The 20,853-nt window shown below is 54.0% G+C and overlaps 2 protein-coding genes across 2 annotated transcripts in view; one reads left to right on the forward strand and one right to left on the reverse strand.

Annotated features, from left to right (window-relative positions):
- Positions 1-2,003: 2,003 nt before the first annotated feature.
- CIMIP2C (ciliary microtubule inner protein 2C) lies at positions 2,004-16,394 on the forward strand. Its single transcript, XM_082745217.1, has 4 exons — positions 2,004-2,158; positions 12,891-13,164; positions 14,230-14,342; positions 16,187-16,394. Exons 1-4 carry the CDS (start codon positions 2,085-2,087, stop codon positions 16,329-16,331), a joined length of 606 nt encoding a protein of 201 aa, XP_082601343.1. The 5' UTR covers positions 2,004-2,084; the 3' UTR covers positions 16,332-16,394.
- Positions 16,395-18,066: 1,672 nt separating this feature from the next.
- CIB4 (calcium and integrin binding family member 4) overlaps positions 18,067-20,853 on the reverse strand; it is a 49,586-nt gene continuing 46,799 nt past the window's right edge. The window contains exons 5-7 of the mRNA XM_082743827.1: positions 20,640-20,749; positions 19,689-19,777; positions 18,067-18,240 (exon numbers count right to left, since the gene is read on the reverse strand). Coding sequence (XP_082599953.1) covers positions 18,210-18,240; positions 19,689-19,777; positions 20,640-20,749 — 230 coding nt within the window. The 3' untranslated portion in view covers positions 18,067-18,209. The remainder of the gene's footprint in view (positions 18,241-19,688; positions 19,778-20,639; positions 20,750-20,853) is intronic.

A 20,853-nucleotide genomic window follows, 5' to 3' on the forward strand; every position in this document is an offset into this window, starting at 1 on the left:
AGTCCAGTGACCTGCAGGATGTCACAGGAGAGTCCTTCTAGATGATTCCTTGTTACATTGCCTGCTTTTTCTTTTACTGTTTATGTTCTATTTCCTTCTCTTCCTTTCCTTCCTCAGTTCCTCCTCTCCTTTCTCACTTTTATCTAGCTACAATGAAGCAAAGAGTATTTCAGACTATTGTATTTATTGAATACAAAAGAATATCCACCAAATTTTAAAAACCAGGTAAGTTTAATATCTCTTAAAAAAAAAAAAAAAAAACAACTAGCTTGATTTGTAAGACTAGTAGGAAAAAGTGATCCATCTCCTCCCCAGGCCCTCCAGTGGTTCTCTCCTGTAGGGGGTGAGTGAGTTTCCAGAGGCCTGTGCCTCTTTAGGAAAAAGCCCATGAACTTGTCTTAAACAAAGCATTGAGCTTGGCTGAACCTCAGTTTCTGTATTGATAAGATGGTTGTGCTCGCTTCGGCAGCACATATACTAAAATTGTATTGATAAGATGGTAGTAATTCCATCCCGCCAACACACAGCATCCCTTAGCCAAGCCAGCTGACCCTCTGAAACCTAAGCCAGACCTCACCTTTTAATTTCCACTCTACCTACTATTACAGATTTCTGTAACTCTTACTGTAAAATTTATTCAACATATACTAGCTCCTCCTAGTACCAGGTACTGGGGATTCAGGGGTGAATGTGATATGGTATTGGACCCCAAGCAGAAGCCTCGCTGGAAGGGTCCTCTGTTCCGGGCACCACCAGCTGGGAAGTCATGATGGGGGAGGGAGTGGGCACTTGACCTTGGCGGTGGGGGGCACCTTCCTGGAGTACAGCACATGTGAAGTGAGAGCTGTTTTTGACAACTTTTACAAATATTTTTCTTATTATTGCTCCTCTTCTGCATGGGGAATTTAGAAATACACAGACCTGACTGCAGTTTGAAGGACTGGTGGAAAGTCTTTCCGCCTGGTCTGCGACCACTCATTCCGGGACAGTTTCTTTTCCTCCCCAGACCTCAGTTCCCCTGCTTCTTGCACTCTTTGGAAGTCCATGGCTCCCCCCAATCCCAATGTTATCTCTCAGCGAAAGCCTTTTGACAATTCTGGTTGCAAAAGCGTCCTGCAAGTTCATTAGTGTCTGTGGTCTTCATTAGCTGCCATTTACAGATTCAAACTGTGAAGATGACACTTCTTGGACAAGACTGAAAGAAACCGAGAAGGCCAAGGGTAAATGGCAGAGCTCTCTTGCTGATACCAGGACTGCTCCAAGGGAGCTGGGAGACAGGTTTGGCTCCAAGCCCCAAAGAGCATGTCGCCTTAGAGGCTGTCACGGCTCTTTCACGCCCCAGTTAAAGACCAGGGCTGGAATGAGGGTCGCTGGAGAAATGGGGTGTGAGGGCACCGGTTGCAGGAGGAAGCCATTATTATAAGGAACCCTCACCGGGGACTTGGTTAAGTTTGCTTTCTGGTGCAAACAAGCCAACCCTGTGGGCTGCACTTCGGAACTGAGGACAGCAGAACATCACACCTCCAGATCCTCCCAAGATTTGCCTTTTGCCCCTTTCTGATAAGCCTCTCTCATGGAGTAGTGTGACAGGCAAGACCAGGCAAGAAGGAAGTTCCCAAGGAGAGACCAGAGAGTAGGAAGACAATTCCCTTTGAGGAGCTGGGGTGCGCGGGCAGAGCCGCGATGGGGCTGTCGCTTTCTGTTCCGCCTTTGCAGCGAGGGCGCTGGGCCGTGTCCCGAGTCCTGCAGGGGACAGAAGGGCACTCGGGCGCATCTCCTGCAGGGCCTCTCCTGCGAGTTTCCACCTTCATCCCGCATCCCACACGCGGGCATGCGGGGGAGCAGAGAGATGAGCCCATTCCTGGGCGCGGGAGCCCCGCTTGGGAGGGGGGCAATTGGCGGGGTCCCCGGGAGACCACGCTAGGGGAGGTCTGGGAGCCTCCCCGGAACTCGGCTTCCCCTCGGCCCCAGTCCCCAGTCCCATCGTTGCCAGGCACGCGTTGCCAGGTGACCCCGGGTTGTTTACCGTCGGGGCGGGGAGACCTGGGGCGCCGGGCTCGCTGCGCGCTCGCCGCACACCCACCATGGCTTCCCGCAGCGCGGGCACGCTCCTGACCGAGTTCAATGCCGCCTACGTACCCCCCGGCCTCATGCCCGGGTAAGGCCACCGCGCACCCAGAGCCCCGCCTGAACTCCGGGGGTCGGAGTCCGCGTCTCCCCCCCACCCCAACCCTCCTCTGGCTCTAGGGTTTGAAGGAACAGAGAGCGCCCGTCGTTCACCTGCTGGGTGACCTACCCCGGGGCTGGTGCGCTCAGGGTAACTCTCCCTGTCCCCCTTTGTAGAAAGTGGGTCCCCGTCGAGTGGTCCGGGGAAGGGGGAGGAGCGTGAGGTTGGTGTTTGGAGACACCTGGGGGGAGCAAGAGCGTGGGGGGCCCAAGAAGGGAGCAGGCTTTTCCCGCCCCAGCCCGCGGTGGTGCACCAGGATTTGCGCAAGAGCCGGATGTGTCAGATGAAGGACTGCGGCAGACCCGGTGAGCGCCTGGGTGGGTTTCAGAGAATATGGCAAGGCCGGTCGGGCCGTGCTTGTTGTTGCTGAGGGATGTGCACTGGCCTCGGACTTTGGGGTCGGTTCTCCCACTGATCTCACTTAATCTTCCCAGGACTTCCCAGTCCCCAGATCGGCCTTGCCCTTAGCATTTTCAGATGCAGGGTCAAACCTACCTTTCTTTTCTCTGGCTGCTATCAAGCTCCAAACATCTAAGAGGCAAGTCTGACGGTCTCTTCCATTCTGTGGCCCCGTGTCTCACGGGTGTCTGAGATTTCCACTCCCAACCTTTTCTCCCAGACTGTAAGAGTCTCTCCTCTCTCCCACCAGTTGCCCCGGGGCATGGAGGGCAAAAACGAGACCCTCCCGATGTCAAGCCAGGGGTGTTAGAGAAGGTGGCTTATGATTTTCCTATGATCTTTTCCTTCATTTAGGCATTCTTTGGACAAAGACCTGCCAAGCACTTGGGCTGTCCCAGGCGTTGTGATAAGACAGACAAGCAGGGGGCCGCCCTCAATGGGTCCCGTTATAGTATAATCCCATAAGGCTTAGTTCAAAGCCATCTTGGCAGCCCTTGATAGTGGTGTTAATACCACATTCTTGGTGTTTACCATAGGATTTCATTCTATACATTAACATATCTTTTCCCTTCAGCCCCCTGCCGTCCCCAAGTGGGATCTAACCCTCCCCAAGTGTTCCCCACTCTGTCAGAGGCCAGGGGGGGCTGCATATTTCAGAAGCGATTCTGGGTTGGTCCATGCCACTGGTCTGCGGTTCCCTCGAGCACCCTGTTCTGTTATTGACCTAGAAATTGTGATAACGGGTGCATAATAAATAAGGCTAGCTCAGTCTGTACCTGAGGCTTTTTGCCATGGATCTTTCTGGGAGGAATATGCTGTCCCGAAGATCCTCATCAGTGAGGAATGAATGAAGTTGGCTTTTGTTTCTAACTGCTCCTTCATTTTGTTAACTTAATGAAAGAATCCAAGGTTCCCCCACCACACTTGGATAATTATTATTTTTGTGTGTCTTTTCAAATATTAATCACAGGATTGTAAGCACAGCGTCTCTTCTGACACTCAAATCAGCCCCCTTACCAGTTTTATTCTTAGCGGTGGAGAATATTCACAGAGGTAAGGACCTTGGAGATCCTGTAACCCAGCCCTGTGCTGCTCCAGATGTGGTCACTGAGGTCTGCCAGGGAGAGCAAGGGGACTTGCCTGAGTTGCAAGCTGGTGACTGAAGAGCCGGCATTGTGAGCCCCCAGGCACGAGCACCTACTATGTGCCAGGCACTGTGCGGGGCTCCTTACAAACTTTCTCTAAAAAACCTTTGCAGCAACCCAGATGAGAGACGAACCGCTTATCTAGGGTCAAGTTACCCCGCCTTGTCGATGTGACTTCAGCACCCAGGCTCTCCTCAATCCCTCCAGTTGTTATCTGTTACCATTAGTTAGATCCCTGCTTTGCTCAAGGCCTGATTCTGGATACCAAGGGAGACAGGATGCTGCTGGGCTTCAGGCTTGTTGCCAGGGAGCTTCACGTGGTGGTCCCTTGCTGCTCTGGGCAGCACAGCCTGCCCTCCCTGCAGTAGCAGGGAATTCTTGGGTCCGAGTCCCGGGACTGTAAGGCTTCTCAAGGGATGGCACTGACCTCAGTAGGGCTTTTTGCCTCCTGCTTGCACATCAGATCTAAGTGGTACCCAGCTCCTTGCTCTCAGCCTCCCACCATGCCTCACCAGGCTCTTCATCCAAACCCTTGATCTGCCACTGTGCCTTCATTCCTGGCTGGACTATTGCTGCCCCTGACGCCCCCAGCTCTGCCCAGGGGTTCTCACCAAGAGCAAGGTCTGGGGATTTCAGTTCCCTCCCTCCCTTCCCTCTGTCTTCCTGGAGGAGCAGTTTGGTCTCACTCTGCCACTGAGCTGGGCCTGAGCCTTAGGGGCTGCAAAACCCTAAAGTCAGTGTATTCTGCTCTCAAGAGGACATTCTCAGGATGGTAGTCGCACAGAGGTGTCCGTGTCCCCTTGCCCAGAATCCCTAGACAACCAGCTCTCTGGAGGGAAAAAGCCTTGATCTGTAGCGTTCATCCTCTCTCTGTAGCATAAACACTCTCACCACGGCTGATTTCAGGCTGTCGTCACGGTGTCCGGGTGCAGAGCGGGGGAGAGACGCAGAGCAGCTCACACACCCGATAAATCCACCCTACACACACAGGAAGCACGACTAAGCTCCAGAACACGGACGGCAGCAAAACAGTGACATCATTAGATAGTGATCAGGTTTGAGTGTTTATTACCTTTGTTTTCAATATAATTTCTTTAATTGTGACTTCATATACTTAAATTTTTTTATAATCTAAATTTTAAAAAATATTTATTTATTTATTTACTTGACAGACAGAGATCACAAGTAGGCAGAGACAGAGGAGGAAGCAGGCTCCCTGCTGAGCAGAGAGCCCGATGTGGGGCTCGATCCCAGAACCCCAAGATCATGACCCGAGCCGAAGGCAGAGGCTTAACCCACTGAGCCACTCAGGTGCTCCTATAATTTAATTTTTAATACTGGCTTGTTTAGTAGCAGCTTGGAAAAACCTGGAACTTTAGTAATCGGCTTCCTTCAGCCGTAGGAGCCCAGACCAGCCTCCTCTCTCACACCCCTGCCTCCTGCCAGCTGCTGCAGACCTGAGGCATCACCTCTGGGCTGAGACAGGTGTGGGCCAGGCCAGGCCAGGGGAGCCCCTTCCATTTCTGCCCAGGCCCTGGCCATGGAAGTGCAGCTCCAAAGATAGGCCACTGCGTCCTGGGCTACGAAGCAAAGGCCACATGTCAAAGGGATGTAGGAGAGTCCAAGAGCCCAGATAGGCAGCTGATGCCTCTCATGTAGCCCAGCAGAACTGGGGAGCCTTCCTAAGAAGGGGACCAGGGGCTCCTGGAGACCTAGGCTTTGTCTTTCTAGAAGAATCATCAGCCTTTTAAAATGTGCCTCCACATGTCAGTTCATTTCAACAAATATGTACAGAGCCTCTCTGGAGGGCCAGGAGTGACAGGATGCAGACAGGAGGAGAGCGTCTCCCTCTCTCCCCGACGGACTTTATACTTCCGAAAGAGACTGGACTAAAGGCGCAGGTAATTCCAATACAGCCAGCATGTGACCTGAGACATAAGAGAGTCTCAAACGGAGACACCTGGCTGGCTTAGTTGGAAGAGCCTGGCGACTCTTGATTTGGGGGTCAATGAGTTCAAGCCCCACATTGGGTGTAGAAATGACTTAAATACATAAAAACTTAAAAAAAAAAAAAAGAATCACAAAGGGCACAGACAGTTCAATGGAGAGGACAAGCATGGTCTGTGGGTGTCTCCTTGGAAAAGGCTTGGAAATGAATCTTGAGGGATGGCTAAGGTCGCAAGGCAGGGAGAGGCGATGGCCCGAAGGAAGCTGGAGGTGCTGGCCGGATAGACTTCCAAAGCAGCAAAAGCCTTTTAGCTGGAGTAGAAAAGCTGTGACGTGGAAGTGGCTGGGAAAGTTGAAAAGACGCTCCCAGAGGCCCACATCAAGCTGGGCCTTGAGCGTCTGGCCCCTTTGAACTTAATTTCCTAGACAATGGGGAGCCCTTGAAAGTTTTTGCTCAGGGGAAGGATCTGATGGCCCCGTACTCAGCAGGAAGTGTCTTAAAGAAGGAGGCGGTGGAATGAGGACGTGCTGAACAGTCACAAGTTAATTAGTTAATAGGCTGCTCAAGGGATCTCTGATGGCATGGTAATTAATTTTAATGTCAGGTATGGGGCTAGCCAGGGCCTTCAAGAGGCAGGGAGGGACTGTTCTCTGTGCACACAGGGATGCACACAGGATCATTGCCTGGGGACCTGGCTGAGCACCGTCTCCCAACTCCTGTGCAGGGGGCCAAGGAGCCCAGCGGCAGAGAAGGGCATCAAGGAGGAGGTGTGGCTGCACCATAGGGCCTGTTGGATCCCCTGTTATGCAACCTGTCTGCCTTTCCTGGCGTTCCATTCTGTTCTTTCCACCACGACAGGCCATGCAACCCTTAACGACAGGCCTTTGGAAAGCTCTGCCATAGAACCACACGGGGTCCCGCTTAAGGCACAGAACCGCGAGTGTGTCCAGGGTACACAGACCTGGCTTGCTGAGGCATGCCATCTGAGTGCTACCGGAATGTGGACATGTGCACCAACGTGCGCGCACCTGCGCCCCTCCCGGAGCAGCAAGCCCTGAGCAGGATCCGGAATCCAACCCCTGGAGGATGCGGATTGCGATTGCGGAGGAGAGGGCTTCTGTTCTATTGGGATGCAAATATCTTGGCATTCAGGGGAGGTGGAAAATCGGGGAGCAGAGGAGGACTATGGCAGAGAGCCTGGGGGTGGTGAAGACAAGAATCACGGGAACACTTCACATTTCTATAGCTCCTTTCTTCCCAGGAACGCAAAGGCCCCCGTGGGTGGGACGCCCTGTGCCCACGTGCGCTCTGCAGATCAGAGCCAAGCCCCTTGGGAGCAGCGTTCTGGGACGTGGTGCCCTCCCGGGGTTTTGGGACTTCCGTCTCCTCCAGCAGACGTTTATTGAGCACTAGTCCTATGCTAGGGGCTGCGAAGGTGCTGAGGTTGGAGAACAGATTAGCAGAGGAGGTGGATGGATGTGACACACTCACACTCAGCAGAGGGGAGTGTGAGGTTAGGGAAGGTGACAGAGAGCCCTGGTTCTGTGAGTGAGTGGGGAACCCCCAGGGGTCAAGAGGGGACATGGCGTCCTGGGGCGAGTGGATGTGTGCGAAGGCTCAGAGGTGTGGACAGCCAGTGAGGGCCCAGAGACGTGAAGCTTCCTGGGCCTTGGGCACCCGCAGGGAAGGGAGAAGGGAGAGGTGAGCCTTGGTGCTGTGATGCACGTTTGAGAAAGGTTGTTCTGGCTAAAGTGCGGACGGCAGGCCAGAGGGTGAGACTCGGTCTGGGAGACTTGCTGGGAGACTCAAGATGGTCCGGTGAGCGAAGAGCCAGGCTGGCAGTTGTAGGAGAGTCACAGGGCTTACGGACAAAAGAGGGAGGATGGAGAAGGGTGAATGGCCTGAATCCCAGTTTCTGGTTGGTGAGGGGTGAATATGGGTGTCATTAAGCCAGGCAGAGCTATCCAGGAGGAGGAAGAACAGGCTGGTATCCATCCTCCTGCATCTGGCACTCGGGGGCAAGCCCTGTGTGGACAGCCAGGTGTGTGGATCCGTAGCTGGGAGAAGAAACACAGAGACGTGGCTCTGGGCATCCTTGGTGAATGGGCAGTATTGGAAGTCTAGCATAAACGAGCTCTCCCAGAGAGAGTGGGTCTCTGAAAAGAGGCGAGGGCCCTGGGGCATCTGGAAGCACCTAGAAGATAAGCCGAGGAAGAGAACGAGCTTCAGGCCATCCCCCTCCACACCGAGGTCCTCATCAAAGTCTGACCCCAGTGGAAGGTCCTTCATGGGGCTCCACCAATACCGCCCTCTCACCCTGGGGAATGGGCCTCCCTCCCCGAATTTAAAGGCATTAGAGCTCCTGCATGTACACCGTCTAACACTGTCAATTCAGAATGAGGGGGTAGGCGGCAGGAGAAAGGGCTGAACCTTGTGGACTTCTGGATCCCCAACACCTGGCACACAGTAGGTTCGCACTAAAGTAATTCTGAACACTATCTCACTGTCTTAAAAAAAAAAATACACATACAAAGCAGAAAAAAAAAAAAAAAACCCACCCTAAATCCAAACACTTAGAGTTAACCCCTTTTAGTCTTTGGTCAATTTCCTTCTACCGACCTCGTTGTGTGTCTGTTCAGCAAAAAAGACTCGACGGCTGGCTGGTTGGGTGGACAGAAAGATAGACAAAGCAATTCTACAAAAATACGATCTTGCTACATCTGCTATTTTAGAACAAAAATCACGAAATGTAAACTTACTAGGACTCCACCAAAGAGAAAGATGTTGGCATAAAATGGAAGAATACCCAGACTTTAGATAAATGCTAATTCAGCTCAAGAAGTATTAATTCCTGAAAGATCTCTCTAAAGGAGAGGGAAGGAGGGAGGATATAAACCATCCAGGGGTGAGAGTCACTGTGTCGTGTATTTTTCGACACGTTTTAAATTTAGTTGCCATGGGTTGACTCTGCTTATAAATTCTTCGTGGGTGCGCGCCCATCGCCCCTCCGCCCACCTCCCCAATTTTTGTTGCCGAAATTATTTTTTCCTTTGACAGGTTTTATAACATTTCCACTCTGTGCTGCCACCAGCCTTCACCTAGCTGCTATTTCTAGTTCCAGGACTGAAATAGATTTGAAACTAACCACCCTACATTCCTGGGTATTTCTTTTGAATCATCTCTTCCCTGGCAGATTTTCGTCACTGAGTGCTACTTGCAAGGAGAGCCTATGGGTGGCTCTGGTTCCTGAGCTCTTTTTTGCCAGGAAAGGACCAGCGGCTGCCTTTTTAACAGGATGGTCGGCTGGCCAGTCTGATGTTCTTGGGTCACGCTCTTGTCCCTAGAGAAGGCTGCGGACAACCTTTCTTTCATTTTCATGCTATCGCTTTATTATCTTTTTGTTGGGGTTTGACAGCATCTGATGACCAGCATTTCTTTCATGCCTGCGTTCTGAACCACTGGAGAAATAAGATAAAAGAGAGAAAGCTGTTATGGGACAACAGGGCTGATACGGAACCCCAGAAGGAGGTGGCAAGGTTGACTCGGGACAGGCTCTCCTCCTGAAGGGCAGTGTGTCCACGCAAAACAGCACAGAGGAGCCCTTTGGGCTGGCATGCTTCCAGGGAAAAGAGTGAGGGGTGGGTGGGCTTCAACAAGCTTCCGCCCACCAGCCTGATGTTCTTCCACCTGAAGGCAGAAGGACAAGTGGGGGGCGGAGGCACATCCATGGGGTGCTCCCTCCACGTGAAAGGAAGCTTATCCCTACTGCTGCTCTCTGACTACTTGACTGTCGAGCTTATATTTTTATTAGGTTTCATCTATAGCACAAAGAACCCTCAAGAACTCTGCTTCTACCGCTCAGGTTATGTTTCTTGCAAATGAGTTTCTTCATCAGCTTGAGTGTTGCAGAGTGAGGCTGAACCGAGGATGCTGGATTTGGCAATTGGATGATCTTACATTACCTTAATGAAAAAATACAGGCTCACATTTAAGCTGGGGTGGGGGTGGTGAGAAGTCGGACTGAGGGAGATCAAGGAAAGAATGGGAGAGGAAGAAGCAAAGGCGGAAGGTGCAGAACATTCCGCGGAGACATTCAGGAAGACAGGGAGGAAAAGGGTGGGATGCGAGGCCCACGGAGCGGCTTCTGCAGCCTGGGAAAAATGCACGCGAATGTGCGTGTTTGTAGGCAGAGGGGAAGAAGCTGAGAGAGGCGAGAGGATCGATCGATGGCAAGGCAGGAGGACAGAGGCTGAGAGAAATAGAGAGACTGTTGGGGGCAGGGGAAGGGCAGGAGGGGAGGCTCTGGACCCAGGAGCGGGGTGAACCATGGGATAGAGGACTCGGGCCCAGAAGGGGCCGTGGTGACCACACAAGCATCACCAGCCCTGCCATCTTTTCGGGAGAGAAGGAGACTGAGCCATCGGCCAGGAACTCGGGTGGAGCCAGCAGATAGGCAAAGGCGGGGGGGTGCAGGTTAGGATCCCGAGGGTCATGGTCTTAAGGGCAGAGAGAAGCCACAGGCAGGAGAGGTAAGGCTGGACCAATGCCTGAGTGCAGTAGAAGTCGTCTCCCCTCACTGCCTGCTTGGGCCCAGACAACCTCACGTGCTGTAAGATTCTAGAAAGGCACAGCTGGCCAGGGGAGTGTGGGGCAGGAAGCAGGGAGGAGCTCCTGTTCTGTTTAGCCTGCAGTGGAGAGCCATTGGAAGGCCTGGGAGTAATCCCCCAGCTTGGCTTTCCTGACTCCCAGCTGACGATGGGAGGAGGGAAGCCCCGCAATGCTCTCTCATTTTATTGGTGGGAGGTCGAGGCCCAGAGCAGCTGCCGCAGGTAACCCTGAAGCTCAGACCTTAGATCGAAGTGCCCTGTGGCCTGGGGAGTCGGGGATGCCCGCGATGTCGCAGGGACCCCACAGGCTCCCTGCACTCCCTGGGGCTTCCCTGGTAAGAGAACTCAGCTGAGCGGAGACGAGGTGTCCAGCGTCTCAGCAGGGGAGGCCCCGGGGGAGGTGCTGGGGGTCCCTGCGGCACGGCGGTCCTTCGGGCATTTATACGAGTGGGTCTGACTGGAAACATCACTGAAGCTGTAGGCGCGCAGCGACTCCTTTTCTTTGTTCCCTAAACATTTCCATCCCAGACCGCCTGCCAGACCTGGTATGGCAAACTGGGGACCCAGAGCCAGCTGTGAGCCAGCTGTGATCAAGACGCTCCCCGCCTCCTGGCGGAGACAGAGACAAGAGCATTCCGAGGAGGTTTGGCTAGTGGTGGGAGGGGGGCAGAGAGCAGGACCCACCGAGACCTGGAAGAGGTGGCAAGGAAAGGATCTTCAGAGAAGTGATAGGGCGGGTCTGTTTATTTAAAAAAGAAAGAAAGAAAGAAAAAAGATTTATTTATTTATTTGAGAGAAAAACTGAGCATGAGCAGGGGGAAGAGCAGAGGGAGAGGGAGAGAGAATCCCAAGCAGACTCTGCTGAGCGCGGGGCCCGGCCGGGAGCTCAATCTCACGACCCCGAGGTCATGACCTCAGCTGAAATCAAGAGCCACCCAGGAGCCCCACAGAGCAGGCCTTAAAGGATCCTTTCCTACCGGGGGCCAGCCTCAGGAGCCAGGGGAGAGGGCAGGCGTTCCTAATGGCCGGGGGCGCGGGGCAACCACCAAGGGAGAGACAAGTAGGGGGAGGGAGAAAGAGAATTTACATGGTGGAGGCTGGAGAGGGAGGCGAGGTCAGCTCCCAGACGGCTGTGAATGCCATGCTAAGGGCTTGACTTTAGAAAGGTCAGTCCGGCTGGAGTATGGGAAGGTGGGGGGGGGGGGAGATAAGGACGTGGTTGGGAGGATCGGAGGCCCCTGTGGCCACAGTCCAGATAAGAGGCAGTGTGGCCCAAGCTTGGGATGGTGTGGAGCCCCGGGGCTTGGGGACGGATGGCATGAGATAGATGAGGCTGTGGGAGGTGGACACCAGGTTTCTGACTTGGCCATCTGGAGAGTGCTTTTCACCGAGATGGCTAGTGGTTGGGGAGGTGGTGGGGAGAGAGAGTGCCTGGGCCATCTCAGGGAGAAGTCTCGTGTGCCACGGTGTACGGGAGTCTGAGGAAACTTCCAGGCAGGAGATGAAGACCCAGGGCTAGCCACCTAAGGGTGTTGGTTAAGGACTCGGCATGAATACCATCTTCCCAGGGACTGTGTGGGCTCAGGACGGACCCCAGAGGAAAAGAGCAGAAAAGGTGCATCATGAGGGGGCGACCAAGAAGGAACAATCAGAAAGTCAGGTGAAGACCAGCAGACAAGGAGGGAACAGTGTCCTAAATTCCAGGAGCGGCGTTTCGAGAAGGCAGAGGTCACCAGCCCTCAGTGCCGCAGACGACCCTGGACGGCCTTGTCAGGGGCCATTTCAAGGGCACTATGGGGTCTGGGCCAGGTTTTAAGGGGTGAGAAGCACTGACTGGGAAGCCACTGGTCTCTGTCTCTTGCACAAAGTCTGATGCTCCAGTTTCTTGGGGTCACCCGATCGCCCCTCACTTGGCTGCAACAAGCCTAACTCTCTGTAAATCTCACCAGACTGGGGCTCCCTAGTGCCCTGTGTGTGCGTGCGTGAATTGTCCGTCTCTCCGAGGGGCCCCACTCGCCAGCCCCTGTCCCTCTCGCCGGTCTCCGGCCTCCAGGGTTGCAGAGGGTCACGGAGCTCCTGGCAGCCCGTGTGAGGGGCGCGTCGCAAGGTCGCTAAGCTCGAGCCAGGCTGTAGCACGTGAACCCAGACCTCGGCTGCAAGTGACAGCTTTGTCCCACTGCTATGTTCCCACCGGCTTCTGATGTCCTCTACCCTTAATGAGCCGGTGGCAGGGGGCCTCCCCATCTTCTGAATGGAGAGTGACTTTCCTGCGGGCTTGCTCGGGGCTCAGGGTGGGACTCCGGGGTTCTTGCTCCTGCCTCAGCCTCTGGTCTGCAAGGATGACCATCCTCTAGGGGGAGGGAGAGGCCCAGAGTCTCTTTCCCTCATCCTGCCCTGGAGCCCCAACCTGGGCAGCACCTCTGAGGGAAGCTTCTCATGGCCCGGAAGTGACCCACAGGGCCCACTGGCCCCACCTCTGGGATTTCGGGGCCTCTCTTGGAACTGGCCCTGGAACCTTGCACTGATCTCCCCTCCCATTCCGCTACCCCTCATTACCATGGCAGGTACCAAGGCCATGTGCCCAGTGTGGCCTTCGCCTTCGGCTCCCCCTATGGCACCGCCACTCTCAAGTACTTCCAGGACCAACGCAACGCAGCCCTGGAGAAGAGCCACACTCCCTTCAGCACAGGCGGCCACTTCCCGACCCTCTTCTCCTCCAACCCTGACCTGGTGCTGAGCAAGCGCTCCCACACGCGGGATCGCTGGCTGCACGCCCCTGTCTACACCCGCTTCAACCTGGACAGTGACCGCTCCACCCAGCTCGCGGGGTTCTACCAGGTGGGCTGCCCTGGGCTGGGCAGCTGCCTCCTTTCCCTGGTGTTTGGGGGAAAAGGGTTAGAGCGACGGTGGGGCCAGAGGAGACTTTGCTCCTTTTTCTGAGCTGAGCTGGCAAGGACTCTGGCCCTTGCTTACCCCCACTGCCGGTAGAGCTGGAGCCTTTGAGGCTGTGCCCGCCCTCCCCTCTGCCCCATAGCCTGGGGGACTGTCGCTTACTTCCTACTAGAGTAAAAGGCCAAAGATCCACCTTCAGGTTGAGCCCACCCAACACAGACGTAGGGCCCACTGGGGCCCCTGCCCCAACTATACTTGCCCACCTGGGACCTAGTGCCCACCCTAAGCCTCTCTGTCTCCCAGATCTCTGAGGATGTACCCTGGAGTCAACCCCAGCCCCAAACACTAGCTGCCTGGCTCCTGGTGTTCTGGTCCTGCCCCTGCGGCTCTTAAAGCCTCCTCTGACTCTGGTTCAGACACATCCTTGTGGACACAGGCACTGACCACTGACGTGCTTGCCCAGCTCACAGGGGCCAGGGCTCATTCTCTGCTGTGTTCCTAGAACCACCCCTCCCACCCCCCGCAGTCTCTTGCAAACAACCCTCCAGCCTGAGTTCAAGGACACAGGTACCTCCTGGTCCTCAGGGCAGAGAACATGTGAGAAGGCAGCCTCTCCAAGGAGAGGATCGGGTCAATGCTGTGAGACATCTGGGGCCTGGGGGACCATGTCAATGGACATGGAAAGAGCTTTGGTCTCCATCATGGGGGGCGGGGGGAGGCAGAAACCAACTGTGTCACCTGCTCAGGCAGGATTCACATACCTTCCTTCTGCTGGTGGCTTGTCTCGTTTACTCTCCCTAGCAAAGCTGGTGTGGTGTGGGCCATTATCCCCATTAGATAGACGGGGAGCTGGTCTCAGAGAGGACACCCAGCTGGGAACTCCAACAGGGGCATTAGGGGAGGCAGCCCCCCGCCCCTTGCCCAGGTATAGGCAGGCAGGAATGGCAGGAGGCCCCAGGTTGCTTCTCCAACACTAACAGCCTGTCGTCTCTTCCTTGGGTCGAGCTGTAGGTGGCACAACAGCATCGGAAGTTCTATCTAGACAAGACGGGCATGGTGCCCCGGGTTCCCTACTTCGTGCTGCCTGTGAAGGAGTGGGAACGGTACCCCCTCCCCACCGACCTGTGAGTGCCTGCCCTCCCTTCATTCACGCGTTCTACAAACACATGTCCATAGGCACCTGCTTTCAGCCAGGCATGCAGCCACTCAGAGTGAGAAATGAGTTAAGAATTGGCCCTAAGGAGCCTATGGTGCAGAGGATGATAGTCACACAGCAAGGGGTCCGGGTATGGGCAGCCTTGCAGCTACACTAGTCCAAACGTGGGCACAACAGCTCCGAGCAACAAGAAACTGCTGCCCTCTGGCGGACACGGAGGGTACTACACAGAGCCTGGAATTGGTACCACACTGCCCCCCCTCACCCCCACCCCAACCTGGATCAGGCTCAGAAAATGTTCTCCTCTGGACTACAAAATAGCTTTCAAAGTCCAGCTGTCCATCTAACGAAATCTGAAAGTTCCCCACTGCCTGAATCTCACTGTTTTTATCCGGGAAGAGGTGCTCTTCCCAGGGAAGGCCCTCTCTGCTCTGCGAGATAACCCAGACACATGTTTGCCTTGCGCTCCCTCCTGACACCAAGGCGTGGAAATCAGAAGTCTATGCTGCCAAGGTGTCATGTGGGAAGGAAGCATCAGGTGGGCATCTGGAAGATCTTGGGTTTCCAACTATGTGCTGACCCTTTGCTTGCCTCAAGAGCCCCTAGCCTCGCCACCATCATTATGGATAAGGCAGCAACACTTTCCATTGAGATTAATGGGTTTTAAAGACATAAATTTACCTGCCTCTGTAGGTTCCTCTCTGTAACATAGATGGGCCCATTTTATAGATAGGGAAACAGGCTTAGTGATGGCCCCAGATACTTTGCTGAGTAGAAGGTCTAGTTGGAGGTATAACCTGGAGAAACTGAGATCTCTTGACACCAGTTCTAGGACATCTTCACCCCTTGGGTGGCTCTGAGTCAGACCAAACCTGGAGGCAGTGTGGGGCCTCTCCTGGGCCATATTTCCTTTTGAGATCACTCTGGGCAGGACCTGCACCTCCTACAGCTGTGGGGAGCCTAGGGTGTCCCAGCCCCACTTCTCCAATTTATCTGGCAGCATATGCAGCTGATGGCCTCGCACAACACACAGGGCCAACCAGGTCATTGGGAGTAGGAGGGTCAGTGTCTGCGCTCAGCCCTTTTCCTGATCACCACTGTGGCTTGGGGAAAATCGCTGCCCTTTCCTGAGTTTCAGCACCATCATCACCATCACCACTATCACCATTATGCCACCATCATCAGTATCACCATCTCCACCATCATCACCATCACCGGCATCACCATCACCACCATCACTATCATCACCACCATCACCATCACACATCACCATCACTGTCATCACCATCACCACCATCCCCGCCATCCCCACCATCATCAACACCATCATCACTGTCACCACTTTCATCACCATCACCATCACCAGCATCCCCACTATTACCATCACCGTCATCACCATCACCACCATCACTATCACCATCATCACCATTTCTTATAATGTTTGTTGAGTGTTTCCTCCTTGTCCAGGGTTACTGAAGTGCTTTATAAGCATTATCTCATTTACCCCTCAAAACAAAGCTGAGGCAGACGTACTCACATTAGTCCATTTTATATGAGTCCACTTCTCAGCAGGAGCTGAGCCAGAATCTGACACCCATGTTCTGTCTGACACTCGTGTTCTCTCTCTGAACCACTATACCATCATGCAAATACCAATTGTTCTCTCACCTGTAGGGTGGCTTATCAGATGTTGGGCTGATGAGCAGTCAGCAGGGTCAGGATGGGCTAGAACACTAGGCACCTAGGGTCGTGGTTGGGCATCCCTCCCCCTGCAGGCTCACTGCTTAATGCTGGCTCCATCCTTGTCCCCAGTCCTCCTCTGACACCGGAGAAGAAGTGGCACCTTCTAAGAACATCTCCTGAGAACATGAAGACCTACCAGACGTTCCCCTCGGGGAAGAGGGTCTCCCCACAGGAACGGCAGAAGAGAGATCGTTACTTTGAGTTTAGAGCATGATGCCTGGGAGCCTGGCTCTGAGCAGATTGGCTTTTTGGAATAAAATCTTTAGCCACGACCAAACCTGTGGTCTTCTCTGAGCTCCAGGGACATTTGGCTATGGCAAAGACATGCCTGAGGGTCACACAGCACTGCATCTTAAGGACTGTGGAAAGCTCAGCTCAGGGGTTCAAGCCAGTGGAAAGCAGTGTCCTGTGACCTATTGGCCCCCTCTACCCCTCCCCCGAGGTGGGGGCTGGTAGGACCAAGAACTGTAGGGCTCCCGAGCCTGGGTGGCAGGTCACTCCGGGACAGATATACCTCCCATCTGCTTCCACCAGTGTAATCGAGGAAGCCCCCATGATCACATATCCGAGAATGAAGGTGAAATGACCACAGAGCCATTGCACTGGGATCAGATACAAAGGAATTCCAGTTTGAACCCTGACTTGGTATCATTCAGTCCACACACTCACTTGTGAGGGAGGTGGCGTTATCCCCACTTTACTGATCAGGACACAGAGTCTTGGAGGTTGAGAATATCACCCAAGCTCCAACAGCTTAGAAGAGACCCAGGGTTTGGACCCAAGCTCTCATTTGCCCACTACATGACCTGCTTGTGGTCCATGTGGAGACTCGGGAGGTGGGGATGACGTAGCCTGGAAGCCCCCTTGGTGCCTGAGAGAAAAAGCTGCGTCCGGCAACCTCTCTCTGCATTCTTCCCAGACAGGCACGGACAGGCTGCTGTGGTGTCTCTCCCGGGGACTATTTCTAGAATAGGACAGGAGAGGGTGGCCCAGGACTGAGCCATTCTTCAAGGAAATGGGGAGAATGGGTTCCCTGGTCACATGCTTGCAGTGGGGAGTCTGGAGTGGCTGCTCTCACCGGGCTGCTCTTCCCGCTTCTCTGTGGCAGGGGACAGGATGAAGGGGACAGCCCCTCCATACACAGGATCTGGGATGGGGACCTCAGGCCAGGTGTGTATCCATATGACAAGTTTTCTCTAACATTACAGCATCTCTTAGATTTGATCAAGGGACTCCATCCATCAATGGAAAATTTATTACATCTTGAATGCATGAGTCAGGACCTGAAGGCAAAGAGACCACTGCAGGTTCAAGTACATGTCTCAGTGAAACAGCTCCTCCCCTGGGATCCAGTGTTTAGACACCTTCCCGGAGGACGATGTAAACCAGAAAAACTGTGTGCCCATCAGAGGGGCATCTGTCAGCTCTCAAAGACTCTATAAGGGGCTTCTCCTGTGACCCAGACTCCTTGACCACCTGGGTCCCCAAGGGTCCCTATGGTGGCCAAATTCATTCCAGGATTTGGCTGAAGAGCAAGGCAAATAACCCCCAACTGCTGGTCCACATGTTGCATCCTGGGGCCTGGGGGTGCGAAGTGGGTCCTAGATGTCTTCTCCCATGACAAGGACCAGGAAGCCAGGCACCAGCTGGAATGACCGCTGCCCAACATGACTCCGTGCAATTGGCAGGAGAGATGCTGTCAGGTAGCTCCAGGGGAAGAAGGGAATGTTGTGGATTTTCTGCGTAAACTTCATCTCATTTGGCCTTTTTCCTGCTGTGAGGCGGTTGGGATTTGGACCCTGTCCTCTAAAAGTCTGGTCATCCCCGCTAGCCTGGTGTCATCGGCAAACTTAAGCCCTGGAATGAGCAGTGCTTAATAAAAATTACTTCTGTGTGATCCTGTATTCAAAAAATGAACTGATGAGGCAAGGGAAAAGTTTTGTTTTGCTTTATTGAATAAACAATGGTCTAGAAGTGAGGGGAGGATGGGGACCAAGTCATACTTCTGACCAGAGTTCCCCAGTGCCTGGAGGGGACTGAATTCCAAGTTCCAGTGGTGGTCCTTGAGGCCGCCAGATCAGGTATGGCCACATCAAAATCCCCAGAAGTGAATCCGAAAGGAGCTGTGAGAAAGCATCCCATGAAGCCACCCTGAACTACAGATCTAAAGTGCCCTCCAATTTCCAGGTTCGTAGTGGTCCTAGTGGCACCCTCTCATCCCTCTCTCTGGCATGGCCAGTTTGCAGCTATTGCAAACTCCCCCAAAGCCTTCTGCTCCTTTTAGCATCACCAGAAAGCAAAGGGTTTCAGAACCTTGTGGCGCCAAAAACCAATGGAAAGAAACAGGAGAGATGCAAAGAAAAAGACAAGAAGGACAGGATATTGACCTCTATTATGTGCTGGGCTGTTCTGGAAGAAGAGGAATTACCCTTAGTTGGGGTGGTTCTAAGTGTGGGCTGTCTGTCAGAGGTATGCCCACACATGGGCCCCCCAGCGGCCAGGACGGCCTGGAGAACCCTCTCCTCCCACCACGTGATTAGAAGAGGGGTGAACACCTGACCCAATCTGGAGTCAGAGCTGAGAGATACTACTAGGAGCGACCGACATCTGCTGGGAGGCCATAACTGGCCTCCTGTCTGACACAGGAGAGATTTCCTGTCTGCAGGCTGAGCTGAGTGCAGAGGAGATGAGGAGAGAGGCAGAGGCTCTGGGTATGGAGAAGAGAGAGAATGCACCGTCTTCCATTCCTGACCAGGTACTCCCTGAGGTCTAGTGCTTCGTTCTTTTTCTGATTGGTTGGTTAAGCCATCATGGCGGCCATGCTTTGCTATCAAATTCACCGAGACTATGAGACCAAGGGCAGAAGAGGGCCCAGGAGCAGCAGACACTGGCAAACAGAAGTCCACTGCTCCCAAGAAGGGCCTTCTAACAGGGCTGTTGGATCATGAATGGGCTGCCTCTTGGGGTGGGGTGGGGTGATATGCTTTTCCCATAACTGGAAGGATCCAAACAAGACCATTAAACATGGCCAGGGCAATATGGAGATGGCCAGTTGTCTCTAGGGTGTCTGTAAGAAGATAGAAGACAATTTAATGCCCCTTCTGCATGAAACAAGGTTTGGAAATACTCTGTGACCAGCATCTTCACACACCCATGCAAATCCCCGACTCCCAGTGACCTCTGGAGTTGAGGGGCAGGGGAGCAGGACGGGCAATGGCAAAGGCCACCTGCCAGTCAGTCCTGGAGCCCCCTGGACCTAGGGGAAGACTTCTGTGTGCCACCTCTAGATAGCCAGCATCTGAAGTCAGGGCCACCCACGTCATTTGCAGAGCCTGGAATGTCATCTTGTCTTTGCTGGTTAAACCCCACTCCCTCTTTCTAAAGGTTAGAAATTTCGGTTACCTAATTTCTCCGAAGCTCCAGGTTTGCTGATTCTGAAAGCATCGGCAAAGGACCCTGGAGACTCATGACCTCCTTAGAAAGACTGGGGCGCTTTATTGGCTCTTCCTGCCCCACCCCCAACTGTGGTGGGCACTTCCTGTCCCCCCAGCCCCAATCCAGAACACCTTACTTCATGAAGTCTGGAGACTTGGCCATCGCATGTTCAAACTCTGAGAAAGATAGCATGTTGTCGTTGTCCAGATCTGACTCACTCAGGACCTGGCCAGGGGTGTAGAAAAAGCCAGATAGCAGCGAGGAGCCCGGTATGAGAAAATGACACGGGGTCCCAGGGAGAGGGGAGAACGTCTCATGCCAAGTGTTACTATAGGCCAGGCTCTCAGCTAGGTGCTTCGCTAGCATGTGAGTCCCCCAACCTCCGTGGGGGGGGCAGTAAGGCAGATGTTCTCCCCACCCCCCTTGCCACTCCCTACCCCAGACAAAGACATGGAGATGCAGAGATAAGGTCACGTGCACTGTGGTCTGGAGCCTCATGGGCTGGTCTCATCATGGGAAGAGTGTCCTTCATGCCTCCAGCTAGGCAGTGAAAATGGGTGTGGAGGTGAAAGCAGTGACACCCCATGCACACCTGTATCCAATCACAGGTAGGGGCTCGTACTGCAAGGAGCCCGGTCAGGTCAAGGAGGCAGCGATGACCTCCCACAGTTTCATCTTTGCTTCTAGTGTCAATCCAGACCTCAAGCACTTGAAGGTTCCCATGGTCTTAGGACAAACAGACTCATGAGGCTGCCTTCATGTTCTGTCACACTTTGGACTGTCACTCTAGGACATCTGCAATAACATGGGAAAGGGGACGTGGGGATGTGTCCCTCTGGCTAAGCCGTTGTCGGGTCACCTGTCTGCAGTGACCGCCGTGTGGGTGGGAGGGGCCCTTGGCGTAGATGGCTTGGACACCTGCTCTTGGGGACGCTGGAAGGATGGACCTTGGAGGAAAGAGAGAAACTTGGGGGATAGTTGCCTCCAGCCATGTGCCCATCCGTCAGGGCACCCCACCCTGCCTGCCACCCGGGGGCTTTGGAGGATGTCCTGGCCCGACCCAGCCCGTGTGGTTCCAGGTACACACGTGGCTCGTGAGGTCAGCCAGCAGGTCCTCGGACACGTCGTCGCTGTTGAGCAGTCGGAAGACAATCCTCTGCAGGTCCTCCTCGTCGATGAAGCCATTCTCATTAAAGTCTGTGAAGGGGAGGCCAAGTATGAGAGGAAGAGGGGGCTTCCTCAGCCTCCCTCAGGCCAGGGAACCATGGCCCCACAGAACCCACCGCCCATCTGGTTTCAGT

Source organism: Mustela nivalis (assembly GCF_964662115.1).
Source record: "Mustela nivalis genome assembly, chromosome: 8".
In the NCBI taxonomy this organism is placed as follows: domain Eukaryota; kingdom Metazoa; phylum Chordata; class Mammalia; order Carnivora; family Mustelidae; genus Mustela; species Mustela nivalis.

What these genes read in the sequence shown, in the direction of transcription:
- CIMIP2C (XM_082745217.1), top strand. Translation starts at nt 2,085, where the DNA reads ATGGCTTCCCGCAGCGCGGGCACGCTCCTGACCGAGTTCAATGCCGCC. An exon ending in AGCTCGCGGGGTTCTACCAG is followed by an intron (nt 13,165 to 14,229) that starts GTGGGCTGCCCT and finishes GTCGAGCTGTAG; the next exon opens with GTGGCACAACAGCATCGGAA. An exon ending in TACCCCCTCCCCACCGACCT is followed by an intron (nt 14,343 to 16,186) that starts GTGAGTGCCTGC and finishes CCTTGTCCCCAG; the next exon opens with TCCTCCTCTGACACCGGAGA.